Source organism: Acanthochromis polyacanthus, chromosome 20 (genome assembly GCF_021347895.1).
Source record: "Acanthochromis polyacanthus isolate Apoly-LR-REF ecotype Palm Island chromosome 20, KAUST_Apoly_ChrSc, whole genome shotgun sequence".
NCBI lineage: Eukaryota > Metazoa > Chordata > Actinopteri > Pomacentridae > Acanthochromis > Acanthochromis polyacanthus.
Genome location: NC_067132.1, coordinates 17,521,300 through 17,546,970, shown reverse-complemented (window position 1 = coordinate 17,546,970; position 25,671 = coordinate 17,521,300). Strand labels below are relative to the sequence as shown.

At 41.9% G+C, this 25,671-nt stretch overlaps 1 protein-coding gene across 1 annotated transcript; it reads left to right on the top strand.

Annotated features, from left to right (window-relative positions):
• The first annotated feature begins 6,398 nt into the window (after positions 1-6,398).
• crispld1a (cysteine-rich secretory protein LCCL domain containing 1a) lies at positions 6,399-24,277 on the top strand. The gene is made up of 15 exons (XM_051940438.1): positions 6,399-6,668; positions 7,215-7,582; positions 13,784-13,902; positions 16,108-16,240; positions 16,346-16,461; positions 16,654-16,754; positions 16,839-17,036; positions 17,745-17,805; positions 17,900-17,966; positions 19,040-19,170; positions 19,275-19,318; positions 19,432-19,504; positions 19,593-19,668; positions 19,780-19,913; positions 23,247-24,277. Exons 2-15 carry the CDS (start codon positions 7,322-7,324, stop codon positions 23,296-23,298), a joined length of 1,566 nt encoding a protein of 521 aa, XP_051796398.1. The 5' UTR covers positions 6,399-6,668; positions 7,215-7,321; the 3' UTR covers positions 23,299-24,277.
• Positions 24,278-25,671: the final 1,394 nt, after the last annotated feature.

Genomic DNA, 25,671 nt, shown 5'->3' with positions numbered 1-25,671 from the left:
GCTCCTAAGGAGGTTGCAGAGACATGGTTTCGACATCCAATGTGGCAAACCAACTAACATATCAAATCCAAGGAAATGAATTATTGTGGCATTCTCTGCAGAAGATGATATTAGGTGACATTAGACCACAGGGTGTTTGGCATCGCTGGGAAGTTTCTTGGTTTCGGATGGTTTCCACCACAAGCAGCAAACCGTAAAACATTCAGCTCAGGGAGGCAAAAACACACCATGAAACACTGTAATGGGAGACTCTGCTAGAATTACTTAATTGGTAGCTTCATGAAATTTGACATAAAACAAGGGGGTCTTTGGATACCCACAAATCCCTCAGCTCCCAGGGGCTCTACATTATCACTTTACCCAAAACGTAGCCTTTTTGTTTGCTCAGGATCTCACTCTAACATGCTGGGATGGATAAGTGCCTCAGTTTACCCAGAGCTCATTTTGTGGTTCAAACGTGGGGGAGCTGAAACATTTTAGTTTGTCATCAGGATTTATTTTTTGATTTTTTTCCAGCCTGAACTGAAGCCCACTAAGAGATACATATTGTCTGACAGCCATATCATGCTGATAGTATGTTAAAAGACACTGACACCTGGTGGTTATGTGAACAACTGATATTTATTAAGCATTTTCCAACTAAGCAGTCCAGACGTTCCCTGATAAATTTCTGTGAAAGTTTTATGCTACAGTGGTGTCATGTGAAATCAATTAAAGATGCAGTCACTATTGTTCAAGAAGAAAAACACAACTGTAATTTAATGAAATGCTCTATGTTATATAATGACACAGGTGGGATACAGTCAGCGTTATCTTGTTAAAGAACCGCTGACATCCTGATGTACATTGATCTTTTCAGACTGCAGTTATAAAATTTCAGAGTGGCCTTTTATTGTGGGCAGTCTGAGGTACACCTGTGCACTAATCATGGTGTCTAATCAGCATCTTGATATGGCACACCTGTGAGGTGGGATGGATTATCTCAGCAAAGGAGAAGTGCTCACTGTCACAGATTTAGACAGATTTGTGAACGATATTTGAGAGAAATGGTGATATTGTGTATGTGGAAAAAGTTTTAGATCTTTGAGTTCATCTCATAAAAAATGGGAGCAAAAACAAAAGTGTTGCGTTTATATTTTTGTTGAGTGTACAATAGGAGGGCAATGGGTTGACATAAAGAGAGATTCACAACTCTTAGATAGCTGGTCCATGAAAAGACTTAATTACAAACCTCCAGATGTAACATGAGACTAAAACCAAAACTAACAAAAGTATTAGATTATGAAAATTATTACCATATTACCTGAAATTATGATAGTTTTGTACATTAAGGTTTTTCCAAACAGAGATCAATTCAATAGAAAAGTTGAAATATAAAAATTTACATATTGCTGCAAACTAACTTGCTTATATTAAACTTAACCTCATGGTGAATGCATTATCAATTATACTGATATGTAGTAACCCAACATGAGAGCCATTGTTTCACATATTAAGTACTTTTACTTCCGATACTTTAGGTACATTTTGGGGACAATACTTCTCTAGTTATACTTTAGTGCAATTTTAAATTCATTGCTTTTACTTTTGAGTGTTTGACTGTGTTGTATATTGGTTTTACTTGAAGCTACGGTAGAAAGAAATCTGGAAAAAGCTAAAACATGCACCAAAATTTGAAAAAACACAGCCGTTTTCCAGTATCTTTTCCATCTCCCACCACACGAGTACTGTGGTTCCAACATGCAAAGCTAGTCAAGCAGAAAGTCGATTTTGATAGCTGAAAAGCCCCGTGATTGGCTAAAATCTGTTAGGGGTTAGTTTACTTCCTTGGTATGTGTGCTGAATATAACCTGACAGTCAGAAAAATCCCTTCCAAACATAAAGACTGGGAAGACATTCGACTCTTTATTCACATGTTTGTTGACATTAAAACAAGGTTGAAATTTAAACACACAAAAGACGTGATAAATGCCATGTTTGCTTTTAGGATGCACAAATATACATTGTAAACATCTCAGCGCACCATTTAAAGCAAATTAAATCCTTTGTAGGTGTTGTTTTACCATTACGAGTTGTATTTTTTCAACCTAAAATGCAATAAATGACAACATATTTTAACATAAATCCCTTGTCTTTTAACCTATTTATTTGTAATTCCTCTCACATGAGCTTATCCAAGGAATATCAACATGGAGCCATTAATGATAGCACCTGGACAAAGTTTCTAGCAACAAACTTCTTGAATGTAACGCTGTCCCAAAAATAAACCGATGCAATTGTACATAAAGGCAATATAAATCACGACATACCCATGATGCTGCCAAAGGCATAAGATGTGTGTAGGCATTGCTGGATTAGCCCAGATACAACCAGAACAGCAATTTTCCATTAAATACTGACTTACTTCCTGATGAGATGTTACTTCCTGATACTCACAACTTCCTGTCATTCTTAAAGTGCCCACAGTGAAATACAAAAACATGGAGTTAGAACAACATAACAACATGTTACATTAGCTGAAACAAAACTGCCTGAATAGAGGGTGAAGTGCTGGATCCTTGTTTCCTCTAACATCACTTGAATTCCAACATGTTGAGAGATTAGTGTGGAATATTTTACCAAAAGATGCCAAAAAAATACTGCCTACCCCTGCTTTAAGTAAATCTCTTGCACTGTGAAGCTAAGTGGTTTGAATGTAAACACAGAAGTGACACAGAAGCATTCATCAAGCACATAAAACACAATTCACACAGACAAGCTTGATCTCTAAAGAAGTTAGAGGATGACAAAAATTAGAAAGCTCTAAATGCCAAGAAAACTGTGATTTAAAGGGATTAGTTAACATTTGAACATTAATGTGGCTTGTCTTTTGGTCAGAAACATTTTTAAAAAGTTAGAAAAAAAAAAGAATCCCTGGGTGCATTCTTGTAATAACTTGTGAAGCAACCAGGGAACAATTTAGACTGCACTCTATGTGTTCTAGCTGCATTGGCATTTCTTGACCATAAGGGGGTAGACGTGGACAAACTAAGGCCAGACTGACCTGAGGTGGATATCGGAGGCAGCCTTCTGCTGAACACTGCTGATAATGTCACAAAAAGCAATGATGTAGAACATCTGCCAAATGACCTTGATGCTCTTTACTCCCATTCTCACCCCGACGCCGTTCCAACACTCTGACCTCAATTCAGCTCGACCAGAACCATTAGGGAGCAATGTGCCAGATAACGTGGGCCAACAAAAAGTGTTCTTCGAGAGTGTTTGTGTGGCTTTGCTGTTGTGTCCAGAGGCTACTGTTGTGTGGATGCGGTGCCTGGCACGGTGGATGCGTTCTGCCGGGTTCATGGGGTTTCTCGCAAGACCACATGCTGAATGGAGGAGGTACAGAATGGAGCATCTGGGCCCACGGCTTAACAATGACTGTGTGGGTGAGATAGAGAGAGCAAGGGGAGAAGCAGCAAGAAGAGAAAGAGAGGGGAGGACAAGCCAAACAACTGAAAAAGTGGAAGCGTGTGCATATGGCAGACAGAAACACACAGGTAGAGAAGAAGTCTGATGACAACAGAAAGGAAACGTGAAATATTACGACAGACAGCGCAGTAGTAAGTTGCATCTAACAATAGATGTAAAGAAGAAGGGATGATGGAGAGAAATCTCATGAAAAGCTGCTAACCCAAGAAGCCCAGGCATGAAATCATTTATATTGCTCTACAGTTGGCGCAAATAGTGTATATTTACTGGCAGCCATTGTAATAAACATTAATCACAGCATGTCTGTTACAGATGGCCTGACCTAAATTACCACACTGTAAATCACAGAAATCCCTGAGCAGTTGGTAAATATTTCCTTTATCCACACAATTTAATTTTCATAGTCGGGGTCAGAGGCATCCTCTTACAGTCGGGCTTTGTGTATTTCAGCTATAACCTTAATGTAATATAGGTCCTTTCATATCCAGAGCCCATAAAACTTACTGAGTGTTTAAAATAATTGAATGTTTTATGTATTGATTCATATTTATGTTATGGAGGCATGTGGGCCAGCGCACACAAATGCACGCTGTCACTCTTTCTGCAGCCTCACCGCTCACTCTCTCACTGTAAAACGCAGACAAACACACACACGCACTCTCCTCCTAACCTGTCACACACACACTTTATCTAAATGTAGTGCAGCGTTAATTCTACAGCAGATGAATGAGTGTTTTCGGTGTTGCTTCCCTCCTGGGAGTTGTGAGCAAAGGGAGAGTGTTGCTATTTCAGCTGCGGTGGAGGAGGAGGAGGGGAGGCCGGCCGGGTCGGACCGCAGAGAGAGGGCTGCTGCTGGGGCCGTGGCCGAGGCCCCTGCTACTGACCCAGGGAGCAGACAGTAAACCGTGGTTTATGGAAGTTCAGTATGTGGTGGGTCCCCAATGTGAGAGCTCTTGTATCTCATTTACAGAAGTAGGTTAGAGAGAAGACAGCTTCTTTCTGTCTATATATCTTCGGTACACACCGATCTGGTTCATCCTATCTGAGGGCAAAGGTGCAAAGCAACTAAGTTCATGTATTCCAAGTACAGGTACTGTTTTTATGAGTAATATTTAGATGAAAATGAACTTTTTACTATTCGATTTCTATGCAAGCTCTCAAGATACAATACATTCTTTGAGATCAAAGCAGTAGTGTCCAGTCATTTTGGCTTGTTTCTGTCTACTGTGTCTAAATTGCTACAGGTTGTTCAGTTCAGCTAATTGTTTAAGGCCAAATTTTCCAGTATTTAACCTAAAAGCAAAGATTAGAGCCACAACACTATGACTACTTACATATTCACAACCCACTAATGTAATAAAAAACACTATTCTCATCAGATAGCCTGTTTATGTGCAGACATGCATTTTGACAATAACTCTTGTCTACATTTTCTTAAGCTGGATTTTTAATTTATTAATTCATCCTTGTGCTATTGATAGTTTTATTGAAATGATTTTACCATGTTTCCACCACTGACAAGGAGATTCTTAGAATGCAGATGGTATTGTATTAGCATGCCCTGTCCTCACACCACAATTCATCAATTCACGTCCTGCACAGTGTCAAGCAATCATGTTGAATCTGAAACACGACACAGATTATAAACCTTATGAAGTCCAACATATCCATGCATAACTGAGCAACAGAGCTTTCTATGGATGAAGTCCTTGATGTGGAAGAGCAAAGGGCAGAAAAAAGAAAAAGAAAAGCATAAAAATATCATGAAGACGAGGGGATTTACTTAAAAAGACAGAATAAAATCACTGTCGGCACATGGTCGACTTGGCCAGTGTTTGGTTTATTGTGTTTGTCAGGTAAAACACAAGAAGGTTTTGTGCCCCCTGGGTGGAAACTAAGTCTGTCTTGGGGGCAAATGCACTGAGGCCTGGTGATTAGCTGCTGTTTCCACATGTGCCATGGCAACCAGTGAAAATGACCAGATGACAAAAGACAAAACCTGCCTGTTTCCATTATGGAATTCCCTCTGTGTTGCTGTGGAGAGGGAAACAGTGACGACAGGTTCGTGTTTTGGAATTAACAGAGAGTCGGTTTGTGTTTTAATCCCCCAAGGAGTCACCTGTGAACAGTTAGACTCAGGAGAAACGGGGCCACTTTTACTGCAGGGCCCACAGAGAAGACAGATCTGGTTTAGGTTAGTGTATTTTTTGACCAACGTCAGTTATCAGGTAAGGGGCAACATTCAGAGAATAGCTCTTTGGTGCAAGGATGCTATTCAGAGGAGCTATACAACGCAGAAATTGTAGGGAAATCACAAATCTTTCTTATAATTCTTGATCAGAGTCAAAATGATGATCCAGGGGCATAACAGGCTCATTAAGATCACTGTAGGTCCCTGAACGCATATCATAATGATAATGGATTAGATTTATATAGCGCTTTTTTGGCCACTCAAAGCACTTCACAATGGACTGATTATTCATTCACTCCCACATTCTGACTCTGGTGGTGGTAAGCTACATTTGTAGCCACAGCTGCCCTGGGGCAGACTGACGAAAGCGTGGTTGCCAATCCGCCCTTACGGCCCCTCCGACCACCACCAACATTCACACGCATCTATACACCAGTGTGAGAGCAGCACTGGAGGCTAGGCGGAAAAGTGTCTTGCCCAAGGACACAACAACGAGAGCGGGGAATCGAACCGCTGACCTTTCGGTCATTGGACGACCCGCTCTACCACCTGAGCCATATCCTTCGACTTGCATTTTATTTCCTCGACTTTGGAGTATCTGGAGCCTCTGTGCGCATTTTGGAGTCATAAAGTCTAACTTTTTGAGCTGGACGCAGAGGTCTTGGCAGCAGCCAGTGGGCTGTTTCCAACCTTTGGAGAGGCGTGGTAAGGGGCGGCACTCCCGAGGCGCAGCAAAATGTGGATAAGTGATGTTTTAGCGGCTTTGGTGCAAAAATCCCGAAAGAAGAAAGACCGAGCTTCCTCTTCAAACTGATCATAATTGAGAGAAGCCACCCCATCGTGTCAGATTCACATGGCAGCCGGCGACAGTCCTCGGCGCTCCACCTGAACTTTACTTGGAAGTTTTTTTTTTTCTTCCTTTGGTTCCTTCTTGCTGCAGAAGTTTTCTCACAGCCAGATATCTGCAAGGATCTCGGGAAGTTGGCTCCGTTCCAATTCATTAAAGGTAAATTATTTCCACAGTCTGCATTAAATAACACGACTCTATTTCTGTTTCAATATGCATTAGTCTTCACATTTTCCATTAGATATTGGCTCGTTATATCAGCCTCTGTCAGCACTGCTGCTTGCATACCAAAAAGTTCAACGAAAGTGTATGTTTACATCCGGCTACATTATACATCATTCTGTGCCCTTAACTACTATTATTAAAGCTGCTGTGCTGACTGTGATTTAAAATGCAGCCCTTTTAAAGTATTCCCTTTTTATATATTTGGATTCAGGGGGGAAAAAGCTGTAAAATCCTCAAAGAGGTTTAACACTAGAGTTGATTTTTTTAATCCACACTTAATCCAAAGGAGTCATTCTCAGCCTGCCAGTTTAACCTCAGTGAACTCCATGAGTTTACCTGTGGCACGGCACCAGACCCAGAGTGTGCCAGCCGACGCACCGTCCTCACCAACTTCAAGACTGTTATATTGTTCTTCAGCACATTTGGTAGAGAACACCAACTCAAATCCTTCCAATAATCCTATTTTCTCTCTTCTCTCAGGTCCTTTGCCAGCTCACATTGTTGACATAGAAGAGTGTTTGTGTTGGCACGCAGTTTTTTCCACCCGTCCATCCCTCTTGAGTTCGCCATCACCAGCATTTCCAAGGATGAGGCGTTTGTCTCTGCACTGGCTGAGAGGCGTGTCCCTGCTGCTGCTCCTCCAGATGACAACATCCATGGTGATGCTTCCAAACTCCACCGGCTGGCAGCAGATTTTGGACAAGTACCTGGATGAGGACGGGGACTGGTGGGAGGCCAAGCAGAGGGGGAAGAGGGCCATCACTGACAGTGACGCTCAGCTCATCCTGGATCTTCACAACAAGCTCAGAAGCCAGGTTTACCCTCCTGCTTCCAACATGGAGTACATGGTAGGTGGATGGAGGATGCTGAGATGTTATCTGTGCATCTCTGAGCTCGATTCCCATGAAGTACTGCAAACATACTTCATACATTTTACATGTGCCAAAACATTTTGACCCGACTCTGAACCCTCCAGGAGTTGTGCACGCTTGTAGGCCATATAGCTTAGTGAAATGGCCCAGTCACCAGACTGCCTGGCACTTGTCCCACTTGGCTCACACATGCAGCATGCCAGCATCTAAGCACCTTCACACATGAACCCAAACACACACACACACACATAACTTTGTACCCATGTGACTTTGGTTGTTTTGCCAGAAGAGAAGAATTCCACCAACTTGCCAATGATCACATTTCTACAGCGTTTTATTTTTTCTTTGCTCATGCTAAGAGATTTGTTTGACTTTATCATTTGGCCATCACGTGTATGTATAGTGCCAGATCACTTTTCACAGTGCAATTAGAATCAGAGCACAGCACCGGGGCTTGTTTTACCAGCTGCCTCACCCCCCACTAAAGACACACACACACACAGGCGTACCACACCTTCTGAAACTTAGTGCTCCACAGATCTGGAACTGCTCCAGATACACTACATGTGTAGGCACAGCTTGACCACTTCAGCGACCTGCCATCAACAGTACATTACAAATTAGAAGTCAATTCAGTGTGCAAAAAGGTATTGAAGTTTTATCATCCTTTCATCCCCACTTAAAGAGCTACAGAACAAAAGGCAGTATTATTCTGTGGTAAAGGCAAATAAACAGTTCCTGCTGGGGGCAATTGCTGGACTGTGTAATTGTATAATTGAGAGGTTGGATTCGAGGACCTCTTGTGTGTGTATGCAGTAAATAGTTTTGTGTGTGTGCAGCCTGGCAGGCTTCTGGTTGAGGCACACGCTAGTGGAGAAATGCTGAGGCAGCAGAGCACAGCTCTTTTCTACTGTCTCCTGTTACAGTTGGCGTTTTTTTTTTTTTTTTTTAGCTTCAGGGGCACCCAGGGGTGAAATATGGAGAGACATGCAACAAGAGGATGTGAGGCGAGAGAAAGAGAGTGAAAGTTAGCAAGGGATGCAAGGTAAATAGAAATAGAGGTGTAAAATGATAAAGGAGCTTTGCAAATAGAAAGAGGAGGCAGTGCGAGACAGAAGGAGGGAGAGACGGCAGAGCAAAACAGGTGCCAGAATAATTGTAGAGAAAGAAGACGTGAGGACAGAGAAAATGAGAAAAGAAAGACACAAAGCAAGAAAATACAATGACATGCAGGAAAAAGCACTGAAATCTTAAGTGCAATTCTGTAGATTTCAGTATCAGCAAACTGTCGGGTCACATGTAAAGTGGATTTTCAGTGATTTATTTACACTTTATTCTGAGCGGTGCTCCACATTTCTCTGATTTTCCTTCTGTCTGCGTTGAACTGCTGTCACCTTTCAGAAACGTCACAGCTTCACTGTACTGGAAGACTTCATAGACATGCTCGCCTGCTCCCCCGACACACTCATGCATGCAGATGCACACACACACACACACACACAAATCCTTTGCACACATACATAACCATTTGCCCATCAGCTCTGTTATTGTGTGCCATTGTATTAAACCATAACCCGAGTGACCCTCTGTGGCAATCATCACAGAGACTCTGAGATAACATCAATTCAAATCCCCCCTCTTTCCTCCCCCTTCATCTGCTTCCTTTTCTTGCCCTCTCTTTCTGCCTCCCTCTCCCTTATCCCTGTGGCTCCGTTCCCATTCTGTCATTATCCAACACAGAGGCCCCCCCAAAATTTCCCGGATAAGCATTCACACTCTGTAGCGATCCACCAAGCTTCAATGCGGCTTCAGTAGGAGGGACAGCAGCTCTGCCGCTCGCTCAGATGTTGACCCACAGGTATAAACAGAGGAGTGTCAGCATTTGAAGCCCTCTAAGACAAACAGATGGCATCTTGGGAGAAGAGGGCCCCACCTGCCTTGATGTTGAACTTGGCTTTGCTGACCTGCTCTCAGCTCTGAGGTGGCAGTGATTTCAGTGATTTATGTTAAACTGTATTGATATTTTTCCATCCAGGATGAATGAGAAAAATGCTCCAAGCGCAAGCCATTTTTTTTCGGATAATGTGTTCTGTCAGTGAGACAATAATTAGATCCTGACTAATAAATTTGCCTTGAATTATCTTAATTTGAAATGCTAAATTATGGCAATATGTGCAAACATCTGAAATAGTATTTAGACAGCTTCAATGGAATACAAAACTAGTTTAGATTATTGAAACTGTTGCAAAAGACTGAACAGGGCATTCCAAAAATGTATTATCTCACCAACTTTCTGCAGCTTTGACTGCAGGATTGCTCAGAACTCAGCGGCCAGCTGGGGGATGGATCATTTCCCGTGTGTGTTGGTTTTGCCCCCGACTTTGTTCCGCTCCTTATGTCCAGAAAACCTCCTCAGGAAGGTGGCAGGGTATGTGAAGTAGGTGCTTGAAACACGTCCACTGTCTTCTATGCGGGTGAAGAGCAGCAGCTAGATTCAATGATATCAAAAATGTAGATTCTCCTAAATCACAAACAGTAGCTCCAGTCCACATCAGATATTGACCTCCTGTGAAGCCTAAAGGACAACAGTACCCCAAAATAGCCACAATGCCTAAAGTCACAGTGTGTACATTCTTGTGGTCTCACCTGCGCTGGCTATGGATATTCCAAACAGGAGCCAGGAATAACTTGTGGGATTCTACTTAATTTAATGCCAAGACTGTAAAATTGCTCTCCCTCTAAATGCATCTACTATGAATGGGTTGCAATAGCAGCTTCCTTAAATACTTAAGGGAAAACTTTGCAGAGTAGTAGAACGCCAATGACTCCAGTCACTATCTAGTTATCTCTGACTGAACAGACAGCTTCATGCCCATTGGAAGTGAAACAGCATCCCATTGACCTGAGGCCTGTTCGATATCCAGTCTGACTTTGGGATGGCTTAACTTACCAAAAACATTTTCTGTTTTCCATTTTTGAAAACGTGAACTCCACCCTTACTGGCACATCAAGGTAACACTCCTGTGGCCTTCACATCAAACCCATGTCTTACATCTCTGCCACTCATCCAGAGGAAATTTCTCTTGGGTTTAGGAGTTCGTCCAAATGCTCTGTCATGAGCCGAGGCCAACAATTCCCTACCTTTAATCCAAACTGTCTAGTAAAAGGCTTTCCTTCCTTTCCTGACTCATCAGCTGTTTCCAGACCTCTGTGGGACCATGAAAAAGTCATCCTTTAAAGACTCTCCACACTCCTGTCATATGTTGGTTTTCATTGCTCCAATTCCAGCTACATTTTGGCCGTTTGATAATTCTGTGCTGATTCTTAAATTGTTTGTGCCAACCACAGTCTGAAAGGCCTTCTTCAGGTCCTCACTGCTTCCATCCAGCATCAGTACCTCGGGCTGCTGCATTAGGCTTTGCACAGCTGTAGTTTACAAGGCATATTTTTGGCAGCTGATTATTATTAATATTTCCATGAATTATTGGACCAATAGAGAATATCAGCTGAACAGAACCATCTACCTGACTGGCTTACTTTTGATTTTGATGGTGACCGAAGTCTGTTCTTGTTACAGTCAGTCTGTTCTTTCTGCCATTTCACAAATGCAATTTAGTGATCCTACAATAATTTAATTTGCTGTCAAACTACATTCCTTTTATAGCATGATAAAATTGTGGTCAGCCTCAGGACCTTTGACACTGACTGGGACAAAATGCACTGTATGAAAGCTGCATACTAACACTGCTGTTGGTATAAAAGCAGGCACACACAACACATAGGGAGTATTCTCACTTTCCCTTACATTTCCTTTTTCTTCCCTTTATTATTGATTTTTGTGCCTACCTCTATCCTTTTGTATGTGATTAAATCAGCAACTGGCAACCCTGTGTTCTCACAGCATCATATCACCTCCTCTCCTGTGTTTGCCTCTGCTTTGCTTTACCAATTCCCATATCTTTCCCCTGCCTTTCAGTGTTTCTCGGCATGCACCATTGATTATGAGCAAGAAACCCATACTTGCAAAGGAAGTAGCCCTCTGTACCAGATGACCAAGAAAGGAAAAAAAACCTGGCTGCAAATGAAGTGTTAAGCGAAATAAACAATGCAATGTGCACAGCGCTGAAAGACTTTAGCAGAGGAGGTGTTTTTCTTTACGGGCCCCGCAGAAGTGCGGTTGGAGTGGGTGAAGGGGTTCGTGGTTACAAGGCCTCCCCTGCTGGGCTAACTGTGCAAACAACAGCAGCTTGACAAGCCGGCTGTACTCTGTACAGACTCAACAGCTGAAAAATGTGTGTCTCGGTCGACACTTTTGGAGCCTGCTTTCACTTTTCAGGCTAAAGGAATGAGTTTCTCAGATGGAAGGTGCTGTGCGTATTTATTATTATTTAAGACATATTTTTTTTAAAAAACATGACAAATCAAGCCTGTGTAATACAAACTGTCATCTGCAACGTTCCTTTTTAAGAAGCTGCAGCCAGAGTTTTGGTATTTTTTGGCCGGGAACTTATTGTAGTTGTGGTCACAGTTGAAAGTTTTCAGGCCCATAACCACATATTAAGGGTCAAAAACACACAAGTAGTCCAGAACATCTGATGTGCTGAGGTTTGCAGATTGTTTTGCAGTTACTACAACTCAGTGCATTTCAATCTGCTAATCAGCGTAAGAGACCACTCAGAAAATCGAAGGAGAAAGTACAAATCAAGGTTATAACTGCCTGGCTTCCTTTCGCCTTCCTCCACTACTGATGGTGAAGAGACTTAAATCTCTTGAGTGTTTCCGTTTCAGCATTGTTAGCTGTGATAGTGCAGAAGAGACATGACATTACTGATATACTGACATTTATTTGCAGCTCACTGCCAACAGAGGTCATGACTGAGCAGAGACAGAGTTTCAGTTAAACAAATTCTAATTCCTGTTTTAGCTGTCAGTCATAGTCCTGCCTTATTGTACAAGAGAAACTACAGGTAACTGCAGATGAGGGTGTTGTAACCCTGACATTATCCCTCTTTGCATGGGTAGAGATGTTCTTTTCCCAATTTTTTATGTTATATGCCAGTTATGGAACATTTCTTCAAGTTTTGGTCTTAAAATGTGACGTTCCACACTGTGTCAGGCAATATCGCATTGGTGCTGTTAATTAAAATAAATACATCCACTCTAAAGCCATCAGGATTCCCCGAAAGCAGCTGAAGAAAGTACTCAGAATCAGGAGTTAACTTGCTGTGCTGCCAGACATCCTGTTGTTAGGTAGGTGTGGGTTTCGGGAGTAGTGCAGCTAGCAGCAGTTTTTTCTGGTGGGACTGAAAGTGGGTGACGGACGATGGAGGAGGAGGTGGTGGTGGAAGCAGGGGAGTTATTTTAGTGTCTGTTATTGGATGAGATTTCACTAAGGGTAAGCTGAATTCCAGGACCCGATGTGTGAAATGCAAAAACTTCTGACACCTCCGCTCGTATACTAATACATGCACACACACACACAGAGCAGACCCACAAACTAATTGACTTCCCCATAGAAACCTGTTATATTAGTCATCCCACGCTGAAGGTGAAAGTAAAGGTGTGCAATTAAAGGAACATGCAGTGTCCTTCGGAGGAATTACAGCTGGTGTTATTCTAACATTTTTTACAGTAGAATGTAGGTCAGCAGAGAGGAAGGACACTCTTTAGCATTCCCAGAAAACCCCAGAATGGGAATATGATCCTTTAGTATCCAACCAAAGCCAAATTTGACTGAGAGGGCAATTCAGAGAGAGGTAAAATGAAACAAAACCTTGCACCCAGTCATCCCAACAGAGACATATGGAAGGTATTACTTAAGGAAAAACAGCTTCTGCATTTTTTGAATAACACCCAATCCCACGGGAAAATCCATCTGGGAAAAGTCAGCTGAGGAGCAATAAGAAAGAGCTCTACGGCAGCAACGCATTTAGAGATCAGTGGAGCTACTTAGTGGTTCCTAGGCCCTCTTACTTATCGTGATATCTGATAAGTAATGTGTTTTCAATATGTTTTTAAGTAGCCTGCAATCTCGCATCACAGTGCTGACCGCAAAACAAAGCCTATGCAGCTATAAATATCTCCAGTTACAGTTATCTAACCTGATTTTGCTGTGTCTTGTGACCCATTACTGAAAGTTTCATACCAGAAAAGTAACAAATATTGCCTCCTATGCAGGTGTGGGACACAGAGTTGGAGCGTACAGCAGAGGAGTGGGCAGAGACCTGTCTGTGGGAGCACGGTCCGGCCAGCCTTCTACCACAGATCGGACAGAATCTGGGGGCACACTGGGGAAGGTGAATAATCAGTCAGTATGGACAGTTTACATGTGCAGACTTTCATGTTCATGAAGCGTTGATGTTAAAATTTTTAGGCTGCATGTTTAAGGTTTTGACGTAAGGATGCAAGTTTTGAACAGTTTTCTTAACCAATAGTCAGCAGTCTTATCAGCGCAAAGTTGATTAATTAATATCTTGAAATTAACTCAGTTGATATTGTTCTATGTCCTGGTCCAACCACACTATACACAGTCACGTAACAATGATAGAATATCATTAGCAATCAGCCTTTATCTAGTAGTAACATTGTCAAAGAAAATTTCAGCTTGCCTTTAAGAGTAGAACTCTGCTTGGAGGACATTAACCTCTACCGAAGTCTTTGTTGTGGTGCCCATTGCCAGCTTAACCCGCACAATGCTTGCCAACATGAACCCCTTCTAGTTTGAGGGACTGCCTCCTCTGGTGGGTACAGTACAGGCGTAAACTAACCATGACGTCACCTGTTGGTTTCAAAGCCGAGAAAATGAAGCCCGGATTTTGCTACTTCCTGGTCGCCATTTTGGATTTTTTGGAGCCAGTGATGCAAAAAGCGTCATCAAACAGACTGGACCGGAGAGCAAACCGGGGCAGGACCAGTCAATGGGACTGTCAATCAAGTATAGCCACGCCCCCTGGCTCCACCAACTTTAATGATTTATTTAAAATTCAGTATTGATTTATTTTAAGATCGGCCACCTGATCTCTCATTTTGACCATGAAAACTAACGGGAAAAAAAATCCTGAGCTGCAGAAAATCAGTCTATCAAATTTTATTTTTTCCAAAAATGAATTGGGGTCTATGGAGCAAAAGCTTTTTGGAGCCAACCCTAGCGGACGGCGTGATATTGCAAGTTTTTGACACTTCCGGGTGGGCTTCAGTTTTGGAGCCAGATGCTACATCCACTTTATATACAGTCTATGGTACAGTATTTAACAGTAAGAGGCTTCACCTAGTGGAACAACCAGGTACTACAGCTAAACTACAACACTTTTTCTGACATGCACGACCTTCTTCTTCTGTCTTATCAGTTAATATGTCTTTACCCTCAGGTAAATTGTTTAAAGCAATTAAAAAAATTGACGAATAGCCACTAACAGCCCCATTTTGATGGCTGGGGAGCTTGTTAAAAGGCCAATTAAGTGCAGTAAAATGCACAAAATCCACTCATTGTGCTCTCAACAAAGCCAAAATTTATAGATAGAAATAAACTTGACCTAAGTTTACTAAGACAATAGTTAAACATTTTATAGAATTAAAAAAAAACATTACACAGTAACCAGGGAGTTTTCCTTTAGTACAACTAAAGCTAGCATAAGAGCAGACTGTGCTGTTTTGCTTCATGTGAACAATTTAGCTCTGAAAAAATGACAATATCAACTCATTACAGTTTGCAGAACAGTTTCACTCAAGTCCTAATGCTGACACATTCATACTGAGGGCACACTGATATCCTATGCTTTTGCTGCATTTCCCAAACAACCAGCCGTGAGCATTTAATTTACACAACCATCAGTGGTATTTACTTACTGTGTAAGCACCTGTCAGCCTTCAAACACACACTGCTGTGTATAAGGCCAATGGAGTCGCACACAATACACGCTCTTAGGCGTTTTGTTTGTTCGTGGTCTCCCATAGAGATAGAAAACAGCGCTGCTTCACATGAGAGACTCTTGTTCCACATCTAATCATATCACTCCACAGTCAAGATGTCTGCTTGATTCTAATCAGATTAACTCGCAACACCTGGTGCCAGATCAGTGTCCTTGGTTACGGAGCACAAAAACTTGATTTCCACTTTGAACAGTCTTGACAGATGTGGTACACCAGTGTGTTTCTCAGTGGATGGTAACTGCGTATGTTTGTTGTATAGCTAAATGTAGTGCAAATTACGTAATGTTTTTATACACAAAAGCATCTCTTCTCGCCCTCTGCTCAATGACAAATAATTGACCATTTGCGCTGCTTTGCAAGCCACATGTATGCATCATAATAAGGAGCTATAAAAGTATGCTCTTGCACTTAGGGTCACATATTATACAGTATGTGTGTGTTAGATCATTTAGAGAGTGTAGTTGGAGCTTGCATAATGCGAAAAACGGCGTTATGCCAGCACCCACACCAACAGAGATAAAAAGAAATGTTTGGAACATTGCTATCAAGGGTTTGCTAACTGATCTCTCCAGGTATCGTCCGCCCACGTTCCATGTGCAGGCCTGGTATGACGAAGTGAAAGACTACTCCTTCCCTTATCCTCAGGAGTGTAATCCCTACTGTCCCTTCAGATGCTCTGGCCCGGTTTGCACACATTACACACAGGTAGGTAGATCTGGAGCATACCTTTTGAAGATTTTAGTTACTTAAAGCACATTTCTGTCAGTCATTTGTCTTCCAATAGCCGTCATTCTTGTCATTCTTTTGCAGCTGGTTTGGGCCACCAGCAGTCGGATCGGCTGTGCTGTCAATGTCTGTTACAACATGAATGTGTGGGGACAGATTTGGACGAAAGCTGTTTATCTGGTCTGCAACTATTCACCAAAGTAAGCACGCTGAATTACAAGCTGCAAGAGCGACAGGAATCTTTTAATATGTCATATCACAGTATCATTACAGCTGAATTTGAAGTGTGTTTTCAAGTATACTTGATATTAAAACGGCATAAAAAATGTCAGTTTTGTGTAAATAGTCTGTATTCTATTCATTAATCCTTGCTTGTTTTGTCATCTGAACAGGGGAAACTGGTGGGGCCATGCACCCTACAAACATGGGACCCCCTGTTCTGCCTGTCCTCCCAGCTATGGAGGAGGATGCAAGGACAACCTCTGCTACAAAGGTATGCCTGAGCCACACAGAGAGGAACAGAGCAGGAAAGCTCGAAGGAATAGCTGCTCATCATGCCCTGTTTTTGTCACTTTAGTTGAAGATGACAGTTCTAACCGTCCGCAAGAGGAAACAGAAGAAAACAACTTCATTGAGCCAGAGGCCCCCCGCACTACCAAGCCCCGGTCCCGGGCCTCCAAGCCTGAGCCTCCCAGTCCCCCCGCCCCAGCCCCCACCAAGCCCCCCACAGAGGACCTGCAGAATGAGAATGAGGTGGTCAACACACAGCAGATGTGTAAGCTGCCATTTAACTCTTTATTCTATTTCTGTCTAATTTCATCTCAAAATGGGGGTGTGGGATATGGTTTAAAGAGTGGGAGCGGCAGAGAGTGGAAATCCAGCGCAATACTGTACTGTAAAGAAAACTGCTTTGAAAAATGGGGTCAAAGAAATTGAGAATAGCTTCTCCCTCAGTGTTGAGCAGGCAATAACGGATAACAAGTGTTAAAAAAATAGATCTTGACCGGAAATATTTTTCTTGCAATTTATCTTAAATTGCCTTGATGTTCTGTAGCCTTTATCTGCCATCTCCCTGATTAACCCTGACAGTTTGTGAAGTGTAGTTAATATTGCAAGGCACTCTTTGGAGCAGGGAGGGGAGGTCTATTTTAGCCTGGTCCCCTGAGTGTGTGTTTGGTTTTGGCTGGCTGAGAAGGGTTGGGGAGGGTGAGAGGGGGCTCGCTGTTGTTTTTAAATGGCTTCCTCTCTGCTGCACATGGGGCCTGTGCTTGTAAGATGAGACACTTCCTCCAGTATTGCTGACCACCCTGAACCTTGTTGCAGGAATTCTTGTCTTTGGTTCTTGAAGTGTCACAGCAATGTCTCCGCTGGGTTTTCGCTCAGCTCAGGCTTTTAGAAACTAGTCATCTGCATCAGAGCTGCTGGTTCTTACACGTCGTGTCCTGTACGAGCGCTCAAAAGCCTTTGTGTTTCTGCGTTTCAGCTCAGCTAGTGACCTGTGACACCAAGCTTCGGGATCAGTGTAAAGGAACAACATGCAATAGGTACAGTGAGGATGAACATAGTTTTAAAAAAATCAGAAACCACAATGGAGAACAACAGTCTGTATTCACATGTTTTTTATGCTTTATTCTACAGATATGAGTGTCCAGCCGGATGCCTAGATGCTACAGGGAAAGTAGTTGGGACAGTGTACTTTGAAATGGTGAGTTGCTGGTTCAAACTACACAATATTTTTTCTAAGATGGTCACTGTGTCAGATTGGGCGACGATCAAGTCATAAATTCTTGTTGTGACTTGGCCAAGAGATATGACAGATCGCACAGTGGTCCCTGGTCAGTCTTAGCTTCTCAACCTGCATCATCATAAACAACTACCAGAGACAGCAGTGTGAAAAAAGAGGGGCGTCCAGAGTTGTGTGTTTGATTCTGGCTGCCCAGAAACTGAAAAAAAAAAACACTGGTTGTCTGTCCTCTAGCTCATTTTTCACTTAGCTATGTTGTCCACAGAAGAACACTCAATTGGTCAATGTTATGGAGGCTCTGTGGAAGATTTAAGAGAAGGTAACAAAAGATGTGTACACCTTAGTCTCTTTGATGGGATTTCGTGAGGCATCCGCGATGTGGCATTGGTTGTTGTCAACTGTGCTACCCTACACAGGATCGAAAGATAAATTGCCATGCCTGAAGCACCACTGTTGCTCCCAGCTCCCTTTGTCTTTTGGGCCAGTCTGTTTTCATGCTGATATTGTGCACTGTGAGCTTGGCTTAACCCATAATATGTAGTCTGAATGCGTTCTAACAATAGCCACTGCCAAATAACAGCTTGATCAAAAAGCGCCTTGCAGCTTCTTAACTACTGCGTCAGAAACATTGTTTAGTCCGATTCAGCTTTATTTATATCTTACAGTAATATGTAGAGAAACCCAGCAGTTCCCCTTTGAGCAAGCACATGGGAACAGTGGGAAGAAAAAAAACATGTATTTTATCGGGAAGAAACATCCGAGAGAACCAGAGTCAGGTTGTGCGACCATCTGCCTCGACCAGTTGGGGTGAGAAGAGAGCGGAGAGAGAAAAGATGAGCATTGAGAAACAACAAACAAAAAAACAGTGTGCAGGTCAGCGAGGCCAGTAACCGCAGATCAAAACCATGCTGCGCCGATGTCAGGGATGCCTGCAGAAAGGTACAAGGGGAGAGAGGACATAAAATGAAAAAGTAAATGTCAACTATGCTGTCAATAAAATGTCTCTTTCTTTTCTTTTCTTTTTTTTCTTGCAGCAATCGAGTGTGTGCAGAGCCGGTCTACATGCTGGTGTCATAGATAATGATGGAGGATGGATGGATGTGACAAGACAAGGCAGAAAGGAGTTTTTCATCAAATCCAACAAGAATGGAGTTCAGTCACTAGGGTGAGATGATAATAATGATATTTCACGGTGACACTGGTAGAATATATTGAAAGTAAAAGTAAATAATGACATCTGATGTTGTTTTGTGCATTTTTGCTTGACAGAAAATATCAAAGTGCAAACTCCTTTACAGTTTCCAGAGTGGCAGGTTAGTCTGAAAATGTGACACTGTTATTCTAAATGTGTTATATTTTAAATAGAATTACTCTAAGCTATGCAGTAGGCATGTCTGTTGACACCTCGTTTTTTTTTGTCTTACAGTTAAAGCTATCACATGTGAGACCACAGTTGCACAGCTTTGTCCGTATGAAAGGCCGTCCAAACATTGTCCAAGGTATGAATCTTGCTGCACTACATCAGTCCCTTACCCCAGATTCATGTGTATTTGAGCTGTCACCGCTGTCAAATTGTTGTATTTTTAGGTTATACTGCCCAAGAAACTGTTTAGAAGAGAATCCTCGCATATCCCGAGTTATCGGCACCAGAATATACTCTGATGTAAGTACCTTTTTTTTTTTTAGGTCATCAGTGCTTCGCATGAATTTAGAGACAAAAATGGTTCACCGTTTCTGACATTTTCCTACCTTTCCCTTTGGCGTGATCCTGTAGAAGTCCAGTATATGTCGGGCAGCAGTCCACGCTGGAGTCATCAGGAATGACGTGGGCGGTTACATCGATGTGATGCCGGTGGACAAGCGGAAACACTACATTGCCTCGTACCAAAACGGCATCTTCTCAGAGAGGTATGAGATGGCTAATATACAAGAAACTAAGATGACTAAGTGGGTGGTATGTGTGTGTACAAAGTGCTATATGTGTTTTTTCCTGGAAACATACTTAAGTTATATTTTCACAACAAAACCCTCATGTCATTTAAAACATATTGTCCCCATTGTAACAACACCGAAAATAATAGTACTTTAAATTAGCAGAAACAAGTTCTATATATACTGCAGTGTTATTCAGTTTAACTTAAATTAAAGCACACTGTAATAAACAAAATAAAGCATCATGGTTTACAAGCTTTCTGGTAAACCATTGTAGATAATTGTTTAGGGATTCTGTCTTAAAACTTAGAAATAAAGTGAAGAGGTTAATTCACTGGGGCCCAGAGAGAAGGAGTAAGAAATCAATGGCTCTCAGGTAGAGAGAAATTTATCCACTCTTTCCTCCTTGTGGACCAAATCTTTTCAAGATGCAGACAGTTCATTACATCCCTCATGCAGTGCACATGGGAAGGTAATTAACATGCTCCTAGTTCAAAATAATTAATTGCTTAGCAATTAGAGTAGAGAAGATTAGTGCGTTTTTATGTAGTTCTGGGAGTGGTTTGTTTTTTTGTGGTAGTACATCAGAAAGGACAACCAGTCAACAGCTGAGGAAAGCTTAATATAGTGGCTCAGATAAAGAATAAAACAAATAAATAAGGACACAAAGCAGTGAAAAGGCAAAGCCTTTGCATTGAGTAAACTGGATCCTGTGGCATTTATTACGAATGGGATCGATACTAGGTGCAATTTAGACAGTTTTAGCTTAGTCCAAACAATAGGGTGGATGAACTCAAGCCGAATAAGATTAAGGAAAGAAAATGCAAAGGAAATAATGGACTCATTTGTATTTGATAAACCTTGTTATAAAAAATGCCTGACATAGTTCATCCTATGCAGGCTACAATTTAGTATTTTTTGGAAGAAGGACTCCCTCAGATTTAGTCCTTTAACTGTATAGAAAGATGGAAGAACCCTTCTAAATGTCACTTATAGGTCTCCTGAACAGCTATGTGGTGCTGTCACCATTTAGTACCTGACCCCTGTTAACTCACAGCGAATCCAAAAATGAGCTGAGAGATGGAGTGGAAGTGGAGCAGAGGTAGGCCATAAACATTTTATGACAGCACCCACCCCTCAATCAAAGCAGCCCTAATTATTCATAATGTTAAGTTTTAATACAATTTAAACAGTTGTGTAGAAATTCACCCTCCTTACAGATGTCATGAATGGAGCATTAGCTATGGAGACTAAAACCGTTTTTTGTACCAGGCTGTAAACATGTTTATTTGTGTTTTAAAGTTGGCTAATTTTGCATGAGGGTCAAGGGGCTTTTGGAGCCAGTCTGTAACAAGGCTGTAACGTTAACCTCATAAAGACCAACTTATCAGGTTAGAATTGTTTCCACAAGTGGGGCAGTTGTTCTAAAGTTGGAAGAGTAAAGCCCTGTTCACATGAGACTAGTATTACTTGGTGACTTCTAGTAATTTTTAATAGTTACAGAAATTGTCTGTTATCTTAATCCTGTGCAAAACTGCCATGCCTGTAGTTTGTGAAGTGGATATTGGACTACAAATAACGTACCATATTTCACCAAAGACAGAGCTTTTGTGATAATATTAGGGCAAATCAGCAAATTGGTGCCAAATGAATCTTGAGAGTTGGTTGTGCTGGCAATTAGAAATGAAAATTTGGACTGCATTTTGGTTGCCAAATCAGTAGGCTTATGCCTCCATACAGCATGGAAATATGCTCACAAAAAGAGAACGCTGAACTCCATCAGACGAGAAAAATCTGTAAAGATGATTAGATGGATGACATGCATGGCAGCATGGGGTAGGGGACATTTTGCTGTTTTTCAACAGTCTCAGAAGTTATTATATGGCAGCCGTCTAATGTCATATCCGAGGATAATGTCAGTAATTTGTGACATTGCTTATCTTGTGCAACCCCACCACACAAAACACAAAGTGGGGGGTAATTTCTAAATTACACGGAGTCTCCAGGTAATACTGGTCTCATATGAACAGGGCTTAAGAGCTGCTCATCAGGAGAGGGAAGCATCACTGGTTTGCTGCATCTGAACCGCTACAAGCACAAAATCAGAGACTACGTCGACCATGTAGATTAAAATGAAATGAAAGCTAGGTTTAGTAAAAGCTGAAAAGATAATAAAATATGTCACACATCCACATTCCTAGAAAGTACTTTCACAGAGAGCAGTTAATCCCAGTTTAGCAGTGTTTTACTCGGTCAGAGACAGCACCAAACATGAGATAAAGCACCTCAGCTAGAAAATAGCCATTTTAAAAGCAAAGCACTTCCTTGTCGACATATTTCTACGTGTTTGCTTGTACCACCCCACCGTTTTTCTGTGTCTGCGCCGATGAGGAGTGTTTGGAGTCGACTGGCCTGTTTGGCGCCACGTGCAACACAGAGCAGGAAACAAGAGACATCATCGGTTTGTACGGTGACTGTTGGAATGTTAAGGAGCTTAAGTCAGGCAATAAAGTACTCACTCAATTCAAATCTATGCTGTGTACACATTTTTTCATCTCACTCTTCTGAATGAAGAGGAGTGAGCAGATGCGACGCATGAGTCATGATTCCGACTCTGATGTCTGTCTCTGATATCAAAGAAGGGACCGTTTTTAATAAAACCACTGCTCAGTCAAGACGTTGTTGATGCTTATAAAATAAAAGCGTGTTGAATCCATGCTGTACCACCTTCCTACAGCATTAAGGTCACAGGCCCATACAGCCTCTCTTCAAAGTTAGAAATGACCCACATACTGTGTAGTCTGTTCCAGTTTATAAAAGATATTGAATTGCACCTACTTTGGATTGTTTTGTAGTCTACTGAAAGACTATTGTGAACATGACCTATGTAGAGGTCCACCATCTCATTTACTCCAAGGCCTTCCCCTTTCTCTTTTCATCTGCTCTCTCTTCTCTTGTCGCTCTCCACTTCATTTATCTTTATAACCCTGCTGAGACATCTGACGTTTGCCCATCATTTATCTGTCTACTTCAACTTTGCAACATGTCTGTCTTTGTTGGATTAACACGTGAAGTCCCCCGTGTCTGCTTTCTCAGGTAGCTCCAGCCTCTATCTTGTTTGTGTCCTATCTGTCATCGGGGTGTCAGACAACACACAGACGTGGACGCCTCTCCACAAAAAGCCAGTCTGTCTGTTTGTGTGTGTCTGTCATCTCCATCTCTCTGCAAAAAGGCCGGGACATGTTCTGTATCTTGACACATGCCACACCCACACTGACTCTCCCCCTCTTGTTCCTCTCCTCCCCGCAGCCTCCAGAACCCTCCTGGAGGGAAGGCGTTCCGGGTGTTCGCTGTGATTTGAGTAACCCCCGAGGGCGGCTTCGCCAAACAAAAAAGCGCACTTGGGGCTCTTGAATAGGCGGTAATCAAGCCATGTTGTCAAACTCAATGACTGAAATGCTTCTGGCTTTTGCTACACTTCGCGGTTGAGAGGTCGTCACCATGGCAACGTAAACCCAGCAACAAAAACTTGACATGTTCACAATGAGAACCTGTCTGTACTCACTCTCATGGAATTTTCATTCTGTAAGCTTTAGCAGGAAATGTTAGAAACTGTAAATATTGCTGATTGTTTTGTTGTACATATTTATTAATAGTATTACACCTGTTTTTTTTTCCCTTTGTGCCATTTTTATGCCTCTTTGTCAGCTATCTGTGTATGTATATTGATTATAGAAATCGTATGATATATCAATATAATGGCACTTAAGAATGAGTATCATTTTTATTATATTAATGTGGCACATTTTTATTGGTGCTTTGGAGAGGTGTCTTGTCATATTTTGTACTTTTTTAATGATTGGGTAAAATTGTTATGCATTTATTTTATATGATTATGCTCCATATCAACCTGATTTGTAAAGGATGCTGCTATATGTTGTGTGTATTGTTATTGTCAGTACCAGTCTGGTGGGTTTGCTTGATTTTTTCCAGATAATGTGGTTTTGTTAAAACTCCCTGCAGGTCGGGAAGTACACTCATCCATCAGAGTTGTCATTTTCTAAACAAAACCAATGTGCCTATGTGATGCCGCTTCTCCAAAGATGTTGTCAGGTCACATCCAATCATCTCACTTTGAAACAGAAACAAGACTATGCAACAGTTTTATTCATCAATCATACTGGCTGTTCACGGTTTCACCAGCTTTCTTTCAAGCTACAATCTTTACAACGGGCCGTTAGCTGTAATATTGTCTCTGTTTCTTCTTGCATGACATAGATTTTCCTACCTCAGGTTGTTAGGAAAAGTTCATTTTGCAATAAAACAACAGAATGACCACACATTGCTCTACTTGCAGCGTTTAAAATCAGTTTCATTGTCCGCATATGTGTTCATGTGCATGTGTTGAATACAAATCATCCACTATATTTGAAAGGATTTCATATCTGCTCTTGATCCGTTGCCCCCAAATTTTAATTCCATGGAAATTTACTTTTGGAAATCACAAGTGTGTCATTCAGACTAATGTAGCTGCTGTGTTTTCCTATGAAAACCTGCGGTGTGGTCCTCTTAGTGTCCATCACCGGGGAGCAAAGGCGTCACTCCTCATTTGTTTCCGAGCAGCAGTGGAGCAAAATGACCAGCTCATAATGGCTTCCACCATGTCCATGTCCGACAGTGTTATGATGTCTGGAGGGCTGCAGTAGGTTGGGACTCAAGCTGCCACTCTCCGTTATTCCCCTGACAGCTGCTACTAAATTCCACATTATGGGCTGAATGTATGGCTCGTGGCCCGTTGACACCAGTGTAACAGGATATAAATGCAGTCCTGTGACATTAATTGTCTATATGTTTGTCAGGTGTACATGTGTAGGAATAGTAATTGTATGTCTATCTGCATTCAAAATGTCACAAGAAAGAAACATCAGAAATAATGGTCGGCTAATGATTTTAAACAAATGAAATAGATGTCTAGCTATTGCACATGGACCACCTCCTGTATGTACACTCTATGAAGTAAGATTACATCACAAGATTATCTATATTTACTCCCACATACCTCTTTCGTATTTGTATATATATCTGCGTTTGTTCTTCCTTGCACATCTAAACATGATATGTTTGGAATAAACTTGTTCTCTTGGGACTGGCTGAGCTCTGCGGGAGAAAGGGGCTGCAGGGAGATTGATAGGCCCTCCATGTCCACCTAGGTCCTGTGAGAGAAAAGAGAGGCATACATCAGACAGGTGTCAAAATTCACAGCAGGATGCGGTGATAGGTGGCATTCAGAGGCTCTGAAGAATGAAAGGTAAGAGGACGAGCTGGATCGTGAAAGGGAGAAGCCAGTGGGACGGAGGAAAGGGCAGAGAGATAACCCGAGGGTTCGAAGAAACAGCGTGAAGTTTTGATTTTCTGACACCTTTATGAGCATGACATTGGGAGACCCTCTGCTGAGTTTCTCATCTTCTCATCAAGTTTCATAAAAGAAAGTTTTGCAGCAGCAGTTTTGGACACAGCTAAAAAAAAGTGCAGCGTGCTTTCAAATAATTAAAGAAGAGGTGCAACACATTAGTTGATAGAGATAAATTATTGTGTGCTTTCGCATGCAACCCACTGAGACTGTCCATTGGACCCACCAGACAGACGAGGATGCATTAGGAGCACACTGACAGAGCGACAGCCAAGGGCCCATTAGGACCAAGGAGACTGAGTGCCGTGAAGACAGATGGGATGA

Coding starts and splice junctions, on each gene's coding strand:
- crispld1a (XM_051940438.1), top strand. CDS start 7,322: ATGAGGCGTTTGTCTCTGCACTGGCTGAGAGGCGTGTCCCTGCTGCTG. Junction 7,583..13,783: donor CTTCCAACATGGAGTACATG/GTAGGTGGATGG, acceptor CCTCCTATGCAG/GTGTGGGACACAGAGTTGGA. Junction 16,755..16,838: donor GGACAACCTCTGCTACAAAG/GTATGCCTGAGC, acceptor TTGTCACTTTAG/TTGAAGATGACAGTTCTAAC.